This window comes from Acartia tonsa, chromosome 12 (genome assembly GCF_053477335.1).
Source record: "Acartia tonsa isolate MP-2025a chromosome 12, ASM5347733v1, whole genome shotgun sequence".
In the NCBI taxonomy this organism is placed as follows: domain Eukaryota; kingdom Metazoa; phylum Arthropoda; class Copepoda; order Calanoida; family Acartiidae; genus Acartia; species Acartia tonsa.
This window is the reverse complement of record NC_137271.1, coordinates 45,745,082-45,762,384: the sequence shown is the minus strand read 5'-3', so window position 1 is coordinate 45,762,384 and position 17,303 is coordinate 45,745,082. Positions and strand designations below refer to the sequence as shown.

The following is a 17,303-nucleotide window of genomic DNA, read 5'->3' as shown; positions in this document are numbered from 1 at the left end:
GGGAAAAAATGTAGAAAACTTAAAATAGAATATACAGCCTCATTCATGATAACTTTTAACGCCTCTAAGTCTAATGAAACTTTGCTAATGAAAATTTTCTTATATAACCCCAATTGAAAGAACACTAAGGGACGGGGGGAGGAGGGGAGTGGTGAGTGTTATGGCGGCTATTTATTGGGGGGGAATCGTTTGAAAAGGGTAGATGTGGGGGGTACCTTGTATTGATATGATAGGTTTATGTAAGGTTAAAGTATTCCTATCAAAATCTTTACCTAAGCTTGACATTACTAAATTTAAGGGTAGACTATCTCCCCTAAACTAAAGTAAGGCTAAAGATACCCTTATTTTTAAGGGGTCCCTAATAAACCGTTTGTGATTAGCTTTAATATCTCAGACTTCAAATGTACATGGTTTATAATCTTAATTCGTAATTCTTATCTATTATAAACATTTAAAATACATAAATTCATAGTTTGTTTCATGTTTACCTCGAAAAAAATGAAATAAGAATAAAATAACAACAAATAGCAAATACAACACACTGTGTTCCAGAAAAGCCAAAAAATGACAAAAAATCATAGAGAGTGTATATTTTAAAATTTTGACAAAATTTTATTTAAATAACAATAAGTATCCATATATCTTTCAATGTAATAGCGAAATTTTAAATATCTCCATCCTAGCTGGCACAGGATGCCAGCAAACCTGGCAGAGTCATTCAGGTAAAGAGCAAAAATATTTTGTTTGCCTTAAACTAAGCATTTTAAGTTACCAAATACTAAAATATCCTATACTAATACATACCAATATGAAATTTAAGTGTTTAAGTCAATTTCAGGGTCCAGGTATGATCCTGCAGGTCCTGATCCCTCAGAAATCTTTAAACAGCTCTTGAGACCGCAATTTTTTACCTATAGACTTCAAATTTTAAACATAAGCTTTTTTAACAAGTATGTATGACCTACTGAAATTATATGAAAATCTGCCGCCGTTTTACCGCCGATCGCCGCCGCCAAAATTTATTTTTTGAGATTTCTAATCTAAAGTTTACATACAGATGAGCCTATTTCTTATTTATTTTCTGTGTGTATATGTAGGGAGGGAGGGAACAATGGGCTGTTAATTATAATAGTCCCCAAATTCACAAAATAGCATTTTCTTCTTTGTAGGCATAACAATTTTATTGAATTTTGATTGGTTGGTTTATTAGTTGAGTGTCCAAACGTTTCAATCACTAATTGTAATTCAAAGAAGGGGCAATTTTGTGTATTAGCATTGGGAATGTACATTAATTTCTCGGCCATTGTCTAATTTACTTGAAAGGAAGCATTTTCTATCTTAAATAATACAAATTCTACATGTCGTTTTTTAATAAGTAAGAAAGCACCTTTGGTAAAAAGTTGCTTAATAAAAGGGTGAAGGGAGTAAATAATGCTAACGAATTAAATAAGAATATATATTTGAACTAGGAAACCACATAAAATTTTTTTAACTTCTAGCTTTAATGGGTTCAGATGTGGATGTAAGTGGGGAGTTCCCCCCCCCCTCTCCCCCCCCCCAATAAAAAGATAAAATGGTTCACATAAGAGCCTAGACATTTAGGGATTATCTTTATTTAAAACTTTTCTCTACTTTTAGTTTGATTGAATATGTGTTGGAAATAAGTAGAAAAATAAATTACTTTTATATCTTAAAAAAATGTTATTTTTTGATAGACCCAGTATCTTTAGGGCTTAAAAAAACAAACTTCGCATACCTTCGCATACACAGGGTGAAGTTCTCTGATATTATACATACATCTAATATCACCATGTAAGAGGATTTGCTTGGACTTTTTTGGTCTTAAAAGATCTGGAACCAAACGTAAAATTTTCATTAGAAGAAAATTGTCTATTTTACAGAAATCGGGTATGCTAAGAAAACCATCTACAATTACAACAAAAAATGGAGATTTGACCTCTTTTAAAGGCTAAACGTATAAATTATTACATACTGATTCCAAAAATATATAATACTTAAAAATAGCTTTAAAATGAAAGGGTCCACGATGATTTGAAATGTAGTTTAGTTGACCTTAAAAATAGTTGTTTACAATGATGAAAAGGAACTTAATTCGATACCTCTGGTATAATTGCACATAAAATTCTTATTTTTCATAGTAAAAGCTAATCCTTTCGGCTATATTACTAATCAATTGTTTAAAATTGTATTTTCCAAAATGTAAAAAAACGATTTTTTGTCACTCGATGGAACATAGTGCAACAGTAGGTTCGTTACGTTTTCAACAGGACCTAGCATAGTACTGTGTATACACTGTACACATATGGGTAAGAGGAAAGGGCATAATTTTTTCATTTTGTTCATATAAAGAGTCAGCTGTAAATAGTCGCATTTCTTAAGATAAAGCTTTTCTCATGTAAATTATATTGTGTTAAAATTTATTTTCTAGTATAGTGTAAAGCATATTACAAATCCTTTAATAAGTTAGCTATGAATTGTTGAATTCCTTAATATGAAGTTAAAAATTTTAAGGTTTTTTGTCAGCTGGAGGAGTTCCTCCGTCAGATTTACGAAAAAGGGGTTCACACTATACTTCTTCTCTTATAATTACATTCTAAAGTCGTAGTAATCTTTATGTGTAGTAACTTTTTTTGTAGTTGGGTTGATATTCAGGGATTGGACAATGGAAGAAAAAGATTAATATTCAATCTAGCCAATAGCGAGATAATTTTAGAACGCCACCTTTAGTATCATATAGAATGGGGGTGTGGGCGGGGTATGAGAAGGTGTCAGTTAAAGGGAAGTGGGTTATCTATTGTCATGAAAAGGGATTTCATTTTAATAACCTACATTTAGAAATAAAACCTTCCTCAACCCAATATAAAAGGAGAAAAACTACTTTATCATTTTGAAATATATTTTAAGTAAAAAATATTGTTCATCAATTGGATCTGGAAAAAAAAGAATATATGATGAAACATTCATTAAAAGGTAAAAATTTTTAAACTTAACTTTCATAACAAATAATTATGATTAATGAAAAAATAGGTGATATCACTTTACTACGCACCAAGAAACAAGGATGACAACATACAAGTAGCCAAGCTCAAACATTATTGATGGACATTAGGAAAAAGGACTGTAGAGCGGTGTCATAAAATATAAACTGATAAAATAAATCACAAAACTTTTATACAAATTAAAATTAGTTTTTGAAGCATTACAGACAGACCAAAAAGAGAAAGTGTAAAATTAATATACAATACCAAAAATATCTTAAAGTTTATATGAAATATTTGTATTATAAGGATTCATGTGATTACTGGATGTATGGTAGAGGACTTAACACAAAATACTTTATTCAACCTGAATCTTCCGTTCAGATGATTTATTATTCTGGAAAATATGCATAGATTGAGAATTATTAAATGATTAAAGGATAAGTGTAAAATATTAGTTTATTTTGTGCTAATAAATATATTTTACAAAATCTGTTTAAGTTTTACAAGTATTTATTGTTCCAAGGTTGAGCTTTCTTGATTTTCATTTTTATGGTTTGAGTAGTACAGTTTTTATTTGTAGTTTTAAGGATATAGGGATCACACCCTTAATTTACTATGTCAAACAGTTTTTAAAAATATTTTTCCTATTTTCTTCTATTTCTGGCCCCTGCAAGGGGCTCTAACTTGTGGGGCCAATTGCCTAACCCAGAGGGGCAATCACCTAACCTAACTTAACCTAAACATTGTCTTATCCATTTATATCCCTGATAGGATACACACACACATTTATTTTATTTCTGATTGTAAACTGTGAATATAAATTTTATAGGGGCAACCCAAATAGACTTCAATGTCTTTTTACTGTTTCAACAATATAATAATATTTTCAAAGTATTAAACCTATGATTGGAGCTAATGCCCAATATTCTAAAAAACTATTTATAGGTTAAAGGAAAGGTTTTGTGATTTTTATTTTGAATTTTTCTGCCAAACATAATTATTTTTTCAAAACACTTGTATGTCCTAATAAATATGAACTGCAAATATTGAAAATTTATCAGTTTCTACTGGTTAAATCAGCTTGAAGGTAAGCCTTATTATTTATTATATTAGTTTAACCATATCATTGAAAGAAAACCCTGCGGGGCAATCATTAATATTTACCTAACCTGTAAAAATATGAATAAACCGGATACTCCCATTAACCAATTGGTTATATTTTCTTTTTTAGAATTGATTCTTTTTTACAAACTATATTGGTTTGTATAATTATCTTTAAAATACTTAAATAATTTAATTCAACTTTAAATATGTTTTACATTATACGGTGTTTCCTTTTAATGAAACTAAATCATTGCTTAATCACAATGCCATTTGGGAGCAAGCTGCATTCAAAGTTATTTAGTCAAAATTTCAACCTTTTTAATTTAAAATCATATTTATTTTTGTATATTTTGTACACTTTTTTTTATTTTCATACTAATACCATTTAGCTGATTGTATATATTGTATTCATATTATGTACAATAGTATCAATGTTACAAATTTAGAGTGCAAAATTTTTTTACTTTACTGAATATTTTAATATGTACACTAAAGTAACAAAAATAATCAGGTTATAATTTGTGGATATAAAAGATATTTTTGTTTCATGCTTATTGTATTTTTGTAATATCCTCTTAGAAATATTTTTTTCAGTTTTGAAAATTTGCATTTCATCAATTCATTCCAATTTTTGAAACCTCATATGAAATGTCCAAGGGGTTCTAATTTTTCTCCTTTTTAATTTATCGTATACATTTTGTGCAACTCGTACTAATTTTAATTATTTTCTAACCAACCCAATCACTGCTGAAAAATGTTTTTTTGTATTTAATATATTTCTCTTGTACTACAAAAATTTCTTGTACCCTTGTAAAAAAATAGCATAGTAATGGTATAATATTTTAGATCCTACAAATTTTCCATACTTTTTACATTTTTCTGAAAAGTATGAGACACCTAGCAACAAAAATTTTAACTATATAAAGTAGAAATTTGTTAAAATCCATTTTAAATGTGCAATGGAAAGGGAATGAAAGACAGCTCGCCACAATTCCATAAACAGGGAGGGAGGGGACATTGGACTGATTTTTAGTCCCCAAAGTCTTAGTATTGATTGTTGGCTTAACAACTTTGTGGACTATTATTGAATTTTCTATGGTTGGTTCACTAACATGAGTATAATTAATTTCTTAGTTTGCTCTTCCAGGGATGGGGTAATGGGGGTAGATAAGGGTGTTTGTTCTTTTAGCCAGCTATAAGTTTCACTTAATTAAAGTACATGATAATCTGGTGTAAAATCAACCAAATAATAATCCATTTATATAATATTGTTAGGCTTTTTGATTTTGAGAGTCCCAAAATATTGTACTCAGAAAAAAATTTAAATTGTAGAAATAGACAATTTATTAATATTTTCAGTCCTCATTTCTGGAACTTATCAAAATTTATGTTATTGTATATTTTTTGTTGTTCAATTGTATACATTTCTAAAAATTTATTAGAGTCTACAAAATTGGATATTTTGAAAACATTTTTTAAAGGAATACTATAATACAAAAAAATTTTACATTAAATACTAAGTTCATTTTTAGGCAAAGTTCTAAATTTCCAAAATTTTATACTGTTGTATAAAAAAAGAATCTCTTTTAAATCAAAATTATAATCTAATCATTTTTGTCACTTTAGTACACATATTGAAATATTCAGTAAAGTATAAAATGTTTGGACTCTGTCAAATTGTTGAAATTAATAATATTGTACAAAATATGAATACAAGATATAAAATCAGCAATATGGTAATAAAAAAAACATAAAAGTATTATTGTAGACAAAATTGATACAACATGTACGAGAAAAAAATAGGGGCAAAAAAAAGGACTGTACAAAATTACAAAAAAATAATACTTTTGTATGTTTTGTATAATTTTCATAATACAAAAAAAATATTCCTATTCTGGGTTATTATGTTCATTTAAACTATATATTATGTGATTATGTGATTATGCATATGCAGACAATTCATCTGACTTATCTATAAATTCTTGTATTTTTATCCTTTTTATCCCAGTATTTAATACAAATTTTGATCAGTTTCCTGAGCACTGCATTGCATACAGTCTTTTTTGCCAAAAAAAATCAGATCATTCTTACAGTTTTGGGAAGTTCCATGTTGTGTCATGCAATATTTAAATTTTGCAAAAATCCACTTTCATTTATCAGAAACTGGTATTCCCCCCCCAAAAAAAAAAATAAAAAAAAAGAGCACTTATCAATAATTTAGGCATTTTAGCATTGTCCTATTGATTTCAATTTTTTTTAATAATTCCATTCTGGCAGGGACCAGCAAACCTGGCAGGGCCATCCAGGTGAAGAGCATAAATATTATTTTGACCATAACAAAGCACTTTATGTTACTTTAAAATACTAAAATATCCTAACCAAAATTAACCTACACTAGTACATCCTCATATGAAATAAAGGTGTTTAAGTTAATCTCTGGTCCCAGGTATAATCCTGCAGGTCCTAATCCTCCATGTCTACAGATATCTTTAAAAGGCTCATTTGACCACCATTTTTTTATTTAGAAACTTTAAATTCTAAGATTAGGCTTTTCTAACATATCTACACAATATATTAAAAGTTCATTTTTTCCGATATTTTGCAATAGTTTCCAACTACAGCTGCCACCAGAAAAATTTATGTTTTGATATTCTAATATAAAATTTACATGAAGTTAAACATATTTGAAAAAATTATTCTTCTAGCTTCATTATCAAACAGGAAACATACACATTGTTTAGCTCTCTAGCTCTACCAGAAAAGTCCAATATAACTTTGTATAACAATTTCTTGTATGATATATTTATCCTATACATCTGATTTTTGGAAAAATTATTCCTAAAAACCAAGTTCTAGTATTGTAAGCAAAGCACCTCTAAAATGAAGTCTGAAAAATATATGTTAAAATGTCCTGAAACAGAATCCTGTACTCTGGCTATTTAACAACTTTTTATACAATTTTGTTCAGAATCAAAAATTATTATTCTGCTTATTAACTTCTGACACCACTCTTGATTTTAAAGCTTTGCTTTTAAGGATCATTTTGTTTAAAGATGCATTGGTTGATTCTCATTGCAAACTTTCTGATAATTGGTTCTGTGCAAGGTAAATTTATTTTTTCTTAAAATGTTAACATTGTTAATTATGTTCACAAAAAAATATTTCTTTTTCTTTTTCTCTGCAATATAATTAAGGTTGTTATAATGTAACAATATTATTGATATCTGTCTATATTCTAAATTCAAATTATTTTTTTTAGCAGGATGTCCACTTGGTTGGACTAAGAATCCAGATTCAGGTAAATCTATCTAATCAAGACTTCGATGGGGAATTCCAACCCCCCCCTCCCCCATTTACCTCCTACAGGCACTTAAATCTTGTCAAAATAAATTTATCCCCCAAGAGTTGAAATTTTCAATGTTAACTCAAGAGTCTTGAAATTAACCAAAAAGCTAGAATTTCCTTGGTATTATGTGAAAAATTTAGACAGGTTGATCATGCTCATCTCTGGCTGTATTTAAAACTTTTTATTTTATTCTATTATTATATTTTGAGTAACATATTCTTTGAGAATTATTTATTTTTTAGGCTATTGTTATAAAGTTTTAAAGAAACAAGGTAATTGGTATTCTGCAAAGGACAACTGTAAGTCGGAAGTAAACAATGATGGAGGTACAGGTGGACTTGCTAAGATTGATTCAGCACAGGAAAATGAATTTGTTAAAGGTGATTCAAGTTTTTAAATCAAACATGGCACAGCCATCATAAATTATTGAAAAATCATAAAAATTTTGCCCAGAAATGTTATACTTTTGTGTTTATATTTGATTTCTCATCTTAGTATTAGAGCCAAAATCTATATTACATATATAAAAAAAAACTAAAGAGTTTTTGTGTAAAAAAGAGCTTATTAGCTGGAAGTACATATAATTGAAAAAGTACTACTATATTGCAAGAGATATTTTTTTTCTTTGATACTAAAACCAGACTAAGCAAATTATTTCTAAAATTTAATTAGAGGGGCAAAATGACGCAACATTTATTAAATTGCCTTGTTCAGATGTTGTTTAGGGGAAAATATTTGTATTTTGATAAAAAATAGGAAAATCATGGCATTTTAAAAATATTGTGCATTGTCTGTAAACAAAATAAGACAACAATTTGTAATAATAAAAATGACTGGTTTCAGGTTAAATTTTCAAAGGGCTATGCTGTAAATATAGAATACAAATAAAATTGAACAGAAGAAAATAGTTTTAGGAATAAAATCAAAGTTGAATTAATATATTTATTGGTTTTGCTTAGAATTTTTAAAGTAATTTTCTTTTCTTTCAGACAGTCCAATATAAATAAAATTTCAAGTTTTAGAATCATAATTTGAATAGCTACAGTAGATCTAGATGGTCAATTTGGCCTCATAATCCTTCAAACTAAAATTTCCAAGCAGAAAACCATGTCTATTTTACTAAATATTTTATAATAAATAACAATCATTCTATAACTTCTTTAATTTGTAAAAAAAACTGGAATTACCATTATATTAAAAACCATGCTTACGTAATAAAATATCCAATAGAGTTTTACTGAAAAGATATCTCCTTAGTAAGTTTTTCCTCTGTGTCCTTGTACATTTGTTTTACATTATATCTTTAATAGTTTATATTTATTTTATTGAAATTCAGGATTATTAGAAAACAGAAAAGAAACTGGTTTCTGGATGGGAGCTAACGACATTTTGAGGGAAGGTTCCTGGGTATGGGAAGATGGATCTCCAGGTAAATATTATTTTTATTAATCCATAAGTTATGTTGGAATTTAGTATTTTGTTACCTCATAGTAAGGTAGAGAAGAGGGTCAGACTGTTAACCATAAATAAAAGGCTCTCTGCAAATTCTTAATCTATTGGGTAAGGAGGGGTGTGGGGGCGGTGCAAAAGTCAATCTTTTACTAACACTTATGAAAAAATACAAATAAATGAAGAAATACACATAGATAGAAAAACAGACAGAAAGTTAATCAAACAAACATATAAACTGATGGATAGTAAAGACTAATATTAAATTCATCTAAAAAATTGATTTTGCATATTTCATAATCCTTTAAAGTTGGAATCATTTTTGCCAACAGTTTAAAAGAATTATGTGCATGTCATGTCCCCTAATAAATAAATTTCGCCCATACATGAGTCAAAGTCATTAATTGCTTTCTTTTTATTTAACAACTTTTGTTGCCTTTATCCTTTCAGATTTTTTTTTAATTTTGAAAATTTTGTTACCCCTTGCTCCCTGACAAAACTATGACTCTGGCTGAGAAAGATAATTAGTTTAAGTTAGGTTATAGGCTAGGGGGCTGAGCACTGCAACTAAGTAGGCTAGGCGCCAAGCGCTGCAGCTAGGTAGGCTAGGGTTAATACCCATTTCTTTTTTTACTTAAAAATATGAAACTGCTAAAATTTCCTTATTTTTTAGATAACTATTTTTTTTAAAAATGCTTATCTTAACCCATTAGTGACGAACCGGGTATTAAAACCCGGTTCCACCAGGTTCTAGAAAATGTTTAAAAAAACGGTTTCCAGTCTTCAAATTGCATCATTCTCAGTATGAATCCCCCCTGTACTACCCTGGTTTTCATTTCCCCCTGGAGCAGGCAGTTTTGCTTACTTCCGTTTGCCGGTATAGCTCAACAAAATTTGAAAACAACGAAAATTTTGGTGAATTGAAAATACCCCTTCTAACTTTTTTGTTTTTATAGTAAAGTCACTGATTTTTTTCGTGAAATCTAATGTTTATTGACAAGTACATCTATTTGTGAATTTGTTTTATTCAAATTATTATTTTTTATATGATTTTTTTTATTGTTTTTTTACGCCCTATTATGACCCGGTTCGGCATGGCCATAGATGCCCGACAGTTTTAAAACCCTGCTCAGTTTTGGTTTTATTACCCGGTTTTAACTTTTCAACCATTAAATATTTTTTTTATGATTTATTATTCTTGAGCCACCCGAATCAGTATACCCTAGTAATCTCTATATGTGTCTTCCAATATTTTTATGCTCCTTTTCTGATATGTATTACCCAATTTTTATATGTTCTTTTTTTGTAGTGTGTGTGTTTTAAAACTTCAAGAAACCGGTTTTTTAACCGAAAACGGCAGCACCTTTAGCCGAAACACTAAATTGGATATAAATCGCTTCGAATATTACTTTTAGCTCTATTGATTACATGAGGTTGTGTAGTTTTCAATTACAGATCGTATCAAAGTTCTAAAAAGTGTTCATCTCACTTTGGGCGTTCAAAAATTACATTTTTCATTTTTTTGTCGAAAAAAACGGGTTTTACTTCAAAACCAGGTCTAATGCCGGGGTAACTGCCCAAAATGGGTCAAAATGCCCGTTGTGCATTTATTGCCATGCCGAACGGGGTTTTTTTGCAATTTTCCTGTGCACGCCACTAGAGCAAAACAAAAAAATATGTTTTCTGTTTTTACCATTATAAAGCTTCCCTGAGATTTTTAGCTTGATCGGCCCATAAAAGTGGCGCTTGGCACTATTGGGTTAATGTAAATTTTATTTTAAAAATATCAAAACATAATTTGAGCAGTTGGCGGTGGGCAGGAAAACAGCAGCAGATTTTTATGAAATTTTAATAAGCCAAGGATACATTTTAGAAAAACACAATTTTCAATTTTAAAGTTATCCTATTACATGCAGAAATGAGATAGAACAAATGGAGGGGATAGGGTGGCATTCAATTACTATTCTACTTTATCCCATGAGTTCTATTTTATTATAAAAAATCTTCCCATTTATTAATTAATATTACAATTTAGTGACTTTTACTGATTGGTATAGAAGGGAACCAAATAATTACAAGGGTGGTGAAGACTGTGCTGCGGTAAATATGTCATTACAAATTTTCTTATGTAGCAAGAAAACTTATACATGATTTTTTTAGTGGTATAAGTTGCCAAACTCAAGTAAACTCAAGTGGGCTGATGTAAATTGTAATAGAGGGCGCAAGCTAGCTGCTGTTTGTCAAATGAAAGGTAGCTGCAAATATCTCCTTATATCTTCAAAGGCTTAATTAATTTATCAAGGGTGAAGGGGGGGGGGGGTCGCATTTAATATTATCTCAGTTTACATTAGTGCAGGAGGGCTAAAACTGTTTCTGCATTTCACCTGTTTGATGAAGAATATCTGACTATAAGTCAGTCAAATTTATATTTTAGGAGTTAATGTGATTTAAATATAACACTACAACTTTAACAAACACTACAAAAATGAAAATTTGTGAAATGCAATAATCTGAAATCGTAATTTTGGGAAAAATTGACCACAGTCAAATGATCCATTGGCCACTCAGTCAATGGATCATTTAATACTCTACATAAAAAAATGCACTCATTTTCATTTTTTCATGCTCTTCTCATCTTTGTGGCAAGAACAACCCCATTTTTAAAAGTAACAAAAATCCTTTTTGTCAATCTTTTAAGAATAAAAAACTTTATAGTTAAATTAAATGTCAATTAAAAGGAAATTTTGTCAATCTCTTTTATCAAATTTCAAACTAATATTTTGTCTCAAATAATAAATCATCATCACTACCAGAAAGAGCATCTTTAAGACCATTATCCCCAAAATTAAGATTTAGATCATCATTTTTTAACATATTAAATAATGTTTTATAAATTTTTAAGGCCAATTTTAACTCTAACTCAAATTTAAGTACATCCTGAAAACTGGAGGTTTGTAGCTGACTAAGTGATACGGCTTTTTTTCTTTTTTCAAAAAACAATATAGATATTACAGGAATTGTTTTTATATTTCAAAAAACTAGAATTCATAGCAGTTCAAATGTTATGCATAACATTTTCAATTTCAATTTAGAAATGCCTGTAATTTTTTGCACATCTTTTAGTTACAAAAACAATTATATATCTTAAAGAAACTTTCTTTAAATTTGTTACAACTGACTTGGTGAAGATTTTGATATAAATAATACAAAACAAATAAGATTTCAAATATCTAATTTAAAAATATAATTGAATTTTGCAGAGTTTTGAAAAAAATTAATTATCAAAAATTTTTATTCTACTTATAAGAAAAGATTCCCCAAATGTTCATACACTTTCTTTATGTTTTCATGCACTATTTATCGAACTGTTCAGTGTGAACAAGTTAAATGTGCAAATTTGAATTTTCAGATTAGCAAATATGCATTTTTTTTTCCCTAAATTTTTTGCCATGTAAATATAATTTAAAGATGTATCTTTTAGTTATTTTTTTTCCTATTATCAGTTTGACAATCATGATTTTTTAGATTATTATATCTAGTAGAATAAACAGTAATGAAGCTTTCTAAAAAATTTGTAAATTTTTCTAGCTTAAATACTTTTTTAGATATAGTACATATTTCAAATCATTGCCATAAAATCATATTTTACGCAGCAAAAAGGTGAAATATAAAATTAGATATTTTAGAAAAAAAGTAATTTCATATAAATCTCTATAATATTGCTCCAAATTGGACAGTTAAGGTGCCTAGAACTAACTACATTCAATGGACAATCCAAATACATAATTTTAAATAGCGTTGGCTAGGGCTATGTTTAAAATGAGGCAATATAGTAATATATCTTTCTTATCTTAAAAATTTCAAATCGGTAGGGGGTATGACATCCTCAAAAATAGTTATAAACATATGAGAAGCTCAATTGTATAAGATAACTAGTTTAGCAGTTAACAAAATCCCTTTGTGCAGACAGACACACAGAGATCCTGTCACTTTTATCAAATTATATTAAATTTGATTATCTTTTTATGAAGCTTCTCAAAGATGCCCAATTGGCTGGATAGAAAACCCTGAAACAGGTAAAATTTCCTGATTTGATTGATATAATGATTGGGGCACATATAACTCCAAAACCCTGATTTATCAAAACATGAAATATGAAAACAAACTAAAGTGCAAAATTTTTTATACATTGAAAAAAAAACAATAAGATTGAGATAAACTTTACCAATGTGGTTATGTTAATTACTGAAAAAACTTATTATTATGGTATAAAATCTGAAAAAGTAAAAGAGGAACATAATTTGATCATTCTTTCTTAAATTTTATCAATTAACCAGCTTTATAGTAACTTAGAACATACTTTTTAAAAATATTCCTAAAGAACTGGGAAATTATATGTGGTAGATAAATATAAAGTAAATATTTTTAGGCACCTTCTAATATATACCTGGATTTATCTAGATTGTATAGGCTCCTTTGACCATAACATTCTTTTAAAACTTAAAAGTAGACACAAAAATATATCACAATATCTAAATTCTTCTGATTAAATTTGATTCACATATTTTAGGAGTATGCTATAAGATTTCTGATGATGGAGACACACTGAACTGGGTGGCTGCTGCTCTAAAGTGTCAGGCCTTAGGTTCACAGCTTGCTATTCTAGACTCTGAGGAAGAGGACACATTTGTTAAAGGTTAATATTGAAATATATTTTAAGAGTCATTTATTAGCATTCTATGACAATTTAAATACAAAAAAATAAATAATTTTGTCAAATATATCTTTTTTAGCACTTTTGATTCCTGATGAAGAAAACCTTGAAGGATGGTACATTGGAGCACAGGATATTGACAATGCTTTTAACTTTTTGTGGATTGATGGAACTCCAAGTAACTTTTTTAATTGTTTAGTTGGGTGGGTCGATTTTGGAATTTCACATTAGTAGACATTGGCAAATGGACGCTTTACACCGCAATCATAGGGCTTACAACCCTATCCCATATACATAAAAAGCCACATTGTTACAGAAACACTGCCAAATTGTCAGCGGCCTATGCTCCCCCTGTGGAGTAAAAAGGGCTTGTTACTGTAGACATTGGCAAGGGTTACTGGGCCAATTTAAACCCTGTGAAACTTGAAAGAGTTTTTTTTATTTTAAAAACCACGGGCGCATGGGGGGTATAAAATGTGTCCGCCCCATTACAAAACCAAAAATGTAAATTCCTTCAAACACAGACATGTTGCATATCAAAGTGACCACATTGAAATGCTGATTATAGATCTGAAACCGTTTTGAAAAATATTGATTCAGTCTGAAATGATTTTCAAATAACCTACCAAAATAAACAATTTTGACTAAATCAGCTGTTCTTAGGTACTTAATGAGATCTTATTAGAACTAGGAGCAATACTTTTCTACACGGTTTTCAGATTCATAATCAGCATTTCAATGCAGTCATTTTGATATGCAACAAGATTGTGTTTGAAGGAATTTAGATATTTGGTTTTATCAGGGGGTTGGCACTTTTTATACCCCCGCGCATTCGTTGTTTTGGATTTAAAAAATCGTTCAAGTTTCATAGGGTTTTTTATTGGCCAAATAACCCTTGCCAATGTCTACTAATGTGAAAATCCAAAAAAGATTGCAAATTGACCCACCGTATTCTTTAGAAGTCAAAAGCCTTCCAATATTTAATTAAAAAGCCTGTTTAAAAAAAGGAATATAAAATGCTGGAGGTCTGTAGTGTTCTATATTTGTCCATTTTTATGAACAAGGCAAAAAAGTTTAAAAACATGTATTTAAAAATATGAGAAAAAGATGCATTTCAAACCTTATTTCATGGTTAATATCCTCTTTAATGATTTTAGTGATTGTGAAGTTAAATATTTAAGAAGTATCTTAGTACAAGACCAAAATGTCATCTTATCTAGTAAAATTATAATCTTAGATTGTCCTTTTAATGCTTTAGAAATATTTTGCGGACCTATCTTATCATAAAACAACCCACAAATTAGTTAAACCTAGTTATGGGACAATAGTTTAAATAGCTATTGATTAATTTTTTTAATAAAACAATTATTATCTTGTGTATTATATATCTTAGTGGAAGATGGTTATACCAATTTTAATGAGGGCGAACCTAATAACCTTGGTGGAATAGAACACTGTGCCATTGTGAGTATTCTATAATTATAAAAAGCAAAACAAGAATGATTACAAATAAGCTTTCAAAATCACAAGCTTCACATTATAATATAAATTAAGAGAGAGAGATATTTCTAAACAGATGTACTATAATCTTATTCTGTTATAAAAATAATGTCATTCATCACTAGGAATAAAGTATGGTTTATCCCAAGGAAAACTATTTTACCCACTTAATGTCATGGTGTCACTAGTGAAATAATTCTTTTTAACCCTATTTTATGTATAAGGTAATGATAAAGACAAGCTATATATCAAAATGGTTCTGTTTTACCCTCCCATAGAAAATATTAATGGTTCATGGGAATATATGTGGAGGGATGGAAGGGAGAGAAATAGAATTGGATATAAAGTTATGATATGTCAATTATCTGCCTTTTCAAAAAAAATATGCCACGAATTTTCAATAACAGACAGACATTAACATCTATAGTGTAGCTTTACTTCTAAAAACATTTAGATTTAATATTAATTTCAATTTTAGAAATATTCAAAAAATGCTATATTTCCTGGAAATCAAGAATTGGAGTGGAATGATGTCCCATGTAATTTAGAGCTTCCATATATATGCCAGATACCTAGTAAGATATTTAATTCATTAAATTTACACTAAAAACAGACATCCTGTTTTATTTGAGCCTAGTTCACAAAAGACTGAAGTCTGAAAATTTTAGGTTGACCGATTTTACAAGAGCATTTGTTAGTTGTACTTGTTTAGGTTGACCTACAGAATAAATTGGTCGACCTCTAAAAGTTGTTTGTGAACTGGGCATAAATCTTTGGTCATTTAATTTTAAATAATAAACTTTCAATAATGCAAAGGCATTATTAATGCATTGATAAATATGCAGATATTGTAGACTATAATTATCGAGATTATTTAATAATTACATTTTAAAAACCGACAAATTAAAATTCAGTAAAAGTCCCCAAACTTGTTAAGCCAACAAATAAGAAAATGTTATCTAAAGACTTTGTGGACAAGTCTAATAAAGTTTCCTCCCTCCCAGATTAATTGAAGAATTGTAGTAACACCCAACAGAGAGCAAACATTCTATTTCTCTAACCCTTCACTGTTTTTTTTTGCATGTTATCTATTTATGCCTGTTTATGACCAATGGAATTTCTTCCTACTCTTAATATTGCTATGAAATGATTTTATAGTAGAATTAAATGCTTATGTTGCTTAATCTCTTTTCTTTTCAGTTCCAGTATAACTATGGAACTATAGAAGATGACCTTGGCCTGGATACTGGAAATGATTATGGAAAAAAACTTTTTTTAATATTTCTTTTGTCATTTTTGTTTGTTTTCAAAATTGTTGACAACAAACAATTGGATGTCAGAAAAAAACAGAAAAAAAGGTGATGGGTTTATATATAATCAACGAATGATAATTTTTCAATGATGTGTACCTAATTCCTCCCAGGAATTGTCTATTTCATTTTGAGGGGAATTTCTATGCCACACATTATTTTCTATGTAGTAAGCAAAAAAGTTTTAACATGCTATTTACTTTAAATTTAGTTCTGTCAAGTTGTAATTAAGTTGTATGATTTATATATTGTGATCACATTATACATATCCATATATTTTTATTGGCCAATAAAGTATAAGCATTATTTTTGTGTTTTTGATACATTTTAAAGTTGCTAAATAAAAGGGTTTATAAAGCTAACAAGGATGACATCCATAAGTAGCAAAGCTCAAAAATGATGAAGGGATATTTGGAAAAAATTTAATATAGAGCAGTTTCATACAATAAACATGAAACTTGATAAAATAGGGAAATCAAGAAACCTTTAAAATCACACAATCTTTAAAACTTAAAAATCTAGGAATCGATCTAGCACTGTAATTAATAGACAGATCTTAATGAAACTTTGAGAAAATATGTAGAATGTACAATTGATTAATCCTTGAAAATTTTAGCTTTCTATCTTGAAAAGGAGATGAGAAAATCATGAAAACGTAAAAATCTAGGAATCAATCTAGCACCCCAAGTAACAGACTGATGGACAAAACAATGAATATATAAGATGGGCATACACAGTGATTCAGAAAAAACTGCGTTTTCCGTTTTTCTGACTCAACCAGAAAGTATTAAAAAAAAACACCCTGTATAATGCCTATTTCTTATGCCTGGGGAATGAAAAAAATAAGTTCAAAGTTTTTATTCTCGTGGGTTTAAAAA

At 28.9% G+C, this 17,303-nt stretch overlaps 1 protein-coding gene across 2 annotated transcripts; it reads left to right on the top strand.

The window, feature by feature from the left end:
- Window positions 1–7,142: 7,142 nt before the first annotated feature.
- On the top strand, window positions 7,143–16,724 carry LOC145333628 (C-type lectin domain family 4 member E-like). Of its 2 annotated transcripts, none has more exons than XM_080178797.1 (12): window positions 7,143–7,211; window positions 7,369–7,404; window positions 7,695–7,832; window positions 8,789–8,881; window positions 10,937–11,001; window positions 11,062–11,152; window positions 12,933–12,977; window positions 13,472–13,597; window positions 13,695–13,793; window positions 15,009–15,079; window positions 15,594–15,690; window positions 16,316–16,724. In XM_080178797.1, the coding sequence occupies exons 1-12, from the start codon at window positions 7,160–7,162 to the stop codon at window positions 16,324–16,326; spliced, it is 924 nt and encodes a 307-aa protein (XP_080034923.1). In that variant the 5' UTR covers window positions 7,143–7,159; the 3' UTR covers window positions 16,327–16,724. The 2 variants fall into 2 exon arrangements, with proteins under 2 accessions (XP_080034923.1, XP_080034922.1); XM_080178796.1 differs by having other exon boundaries at window positions 7,366–7,404.
- Window positions 16,725–17,303: the final 579 nt, after the last annotated feature.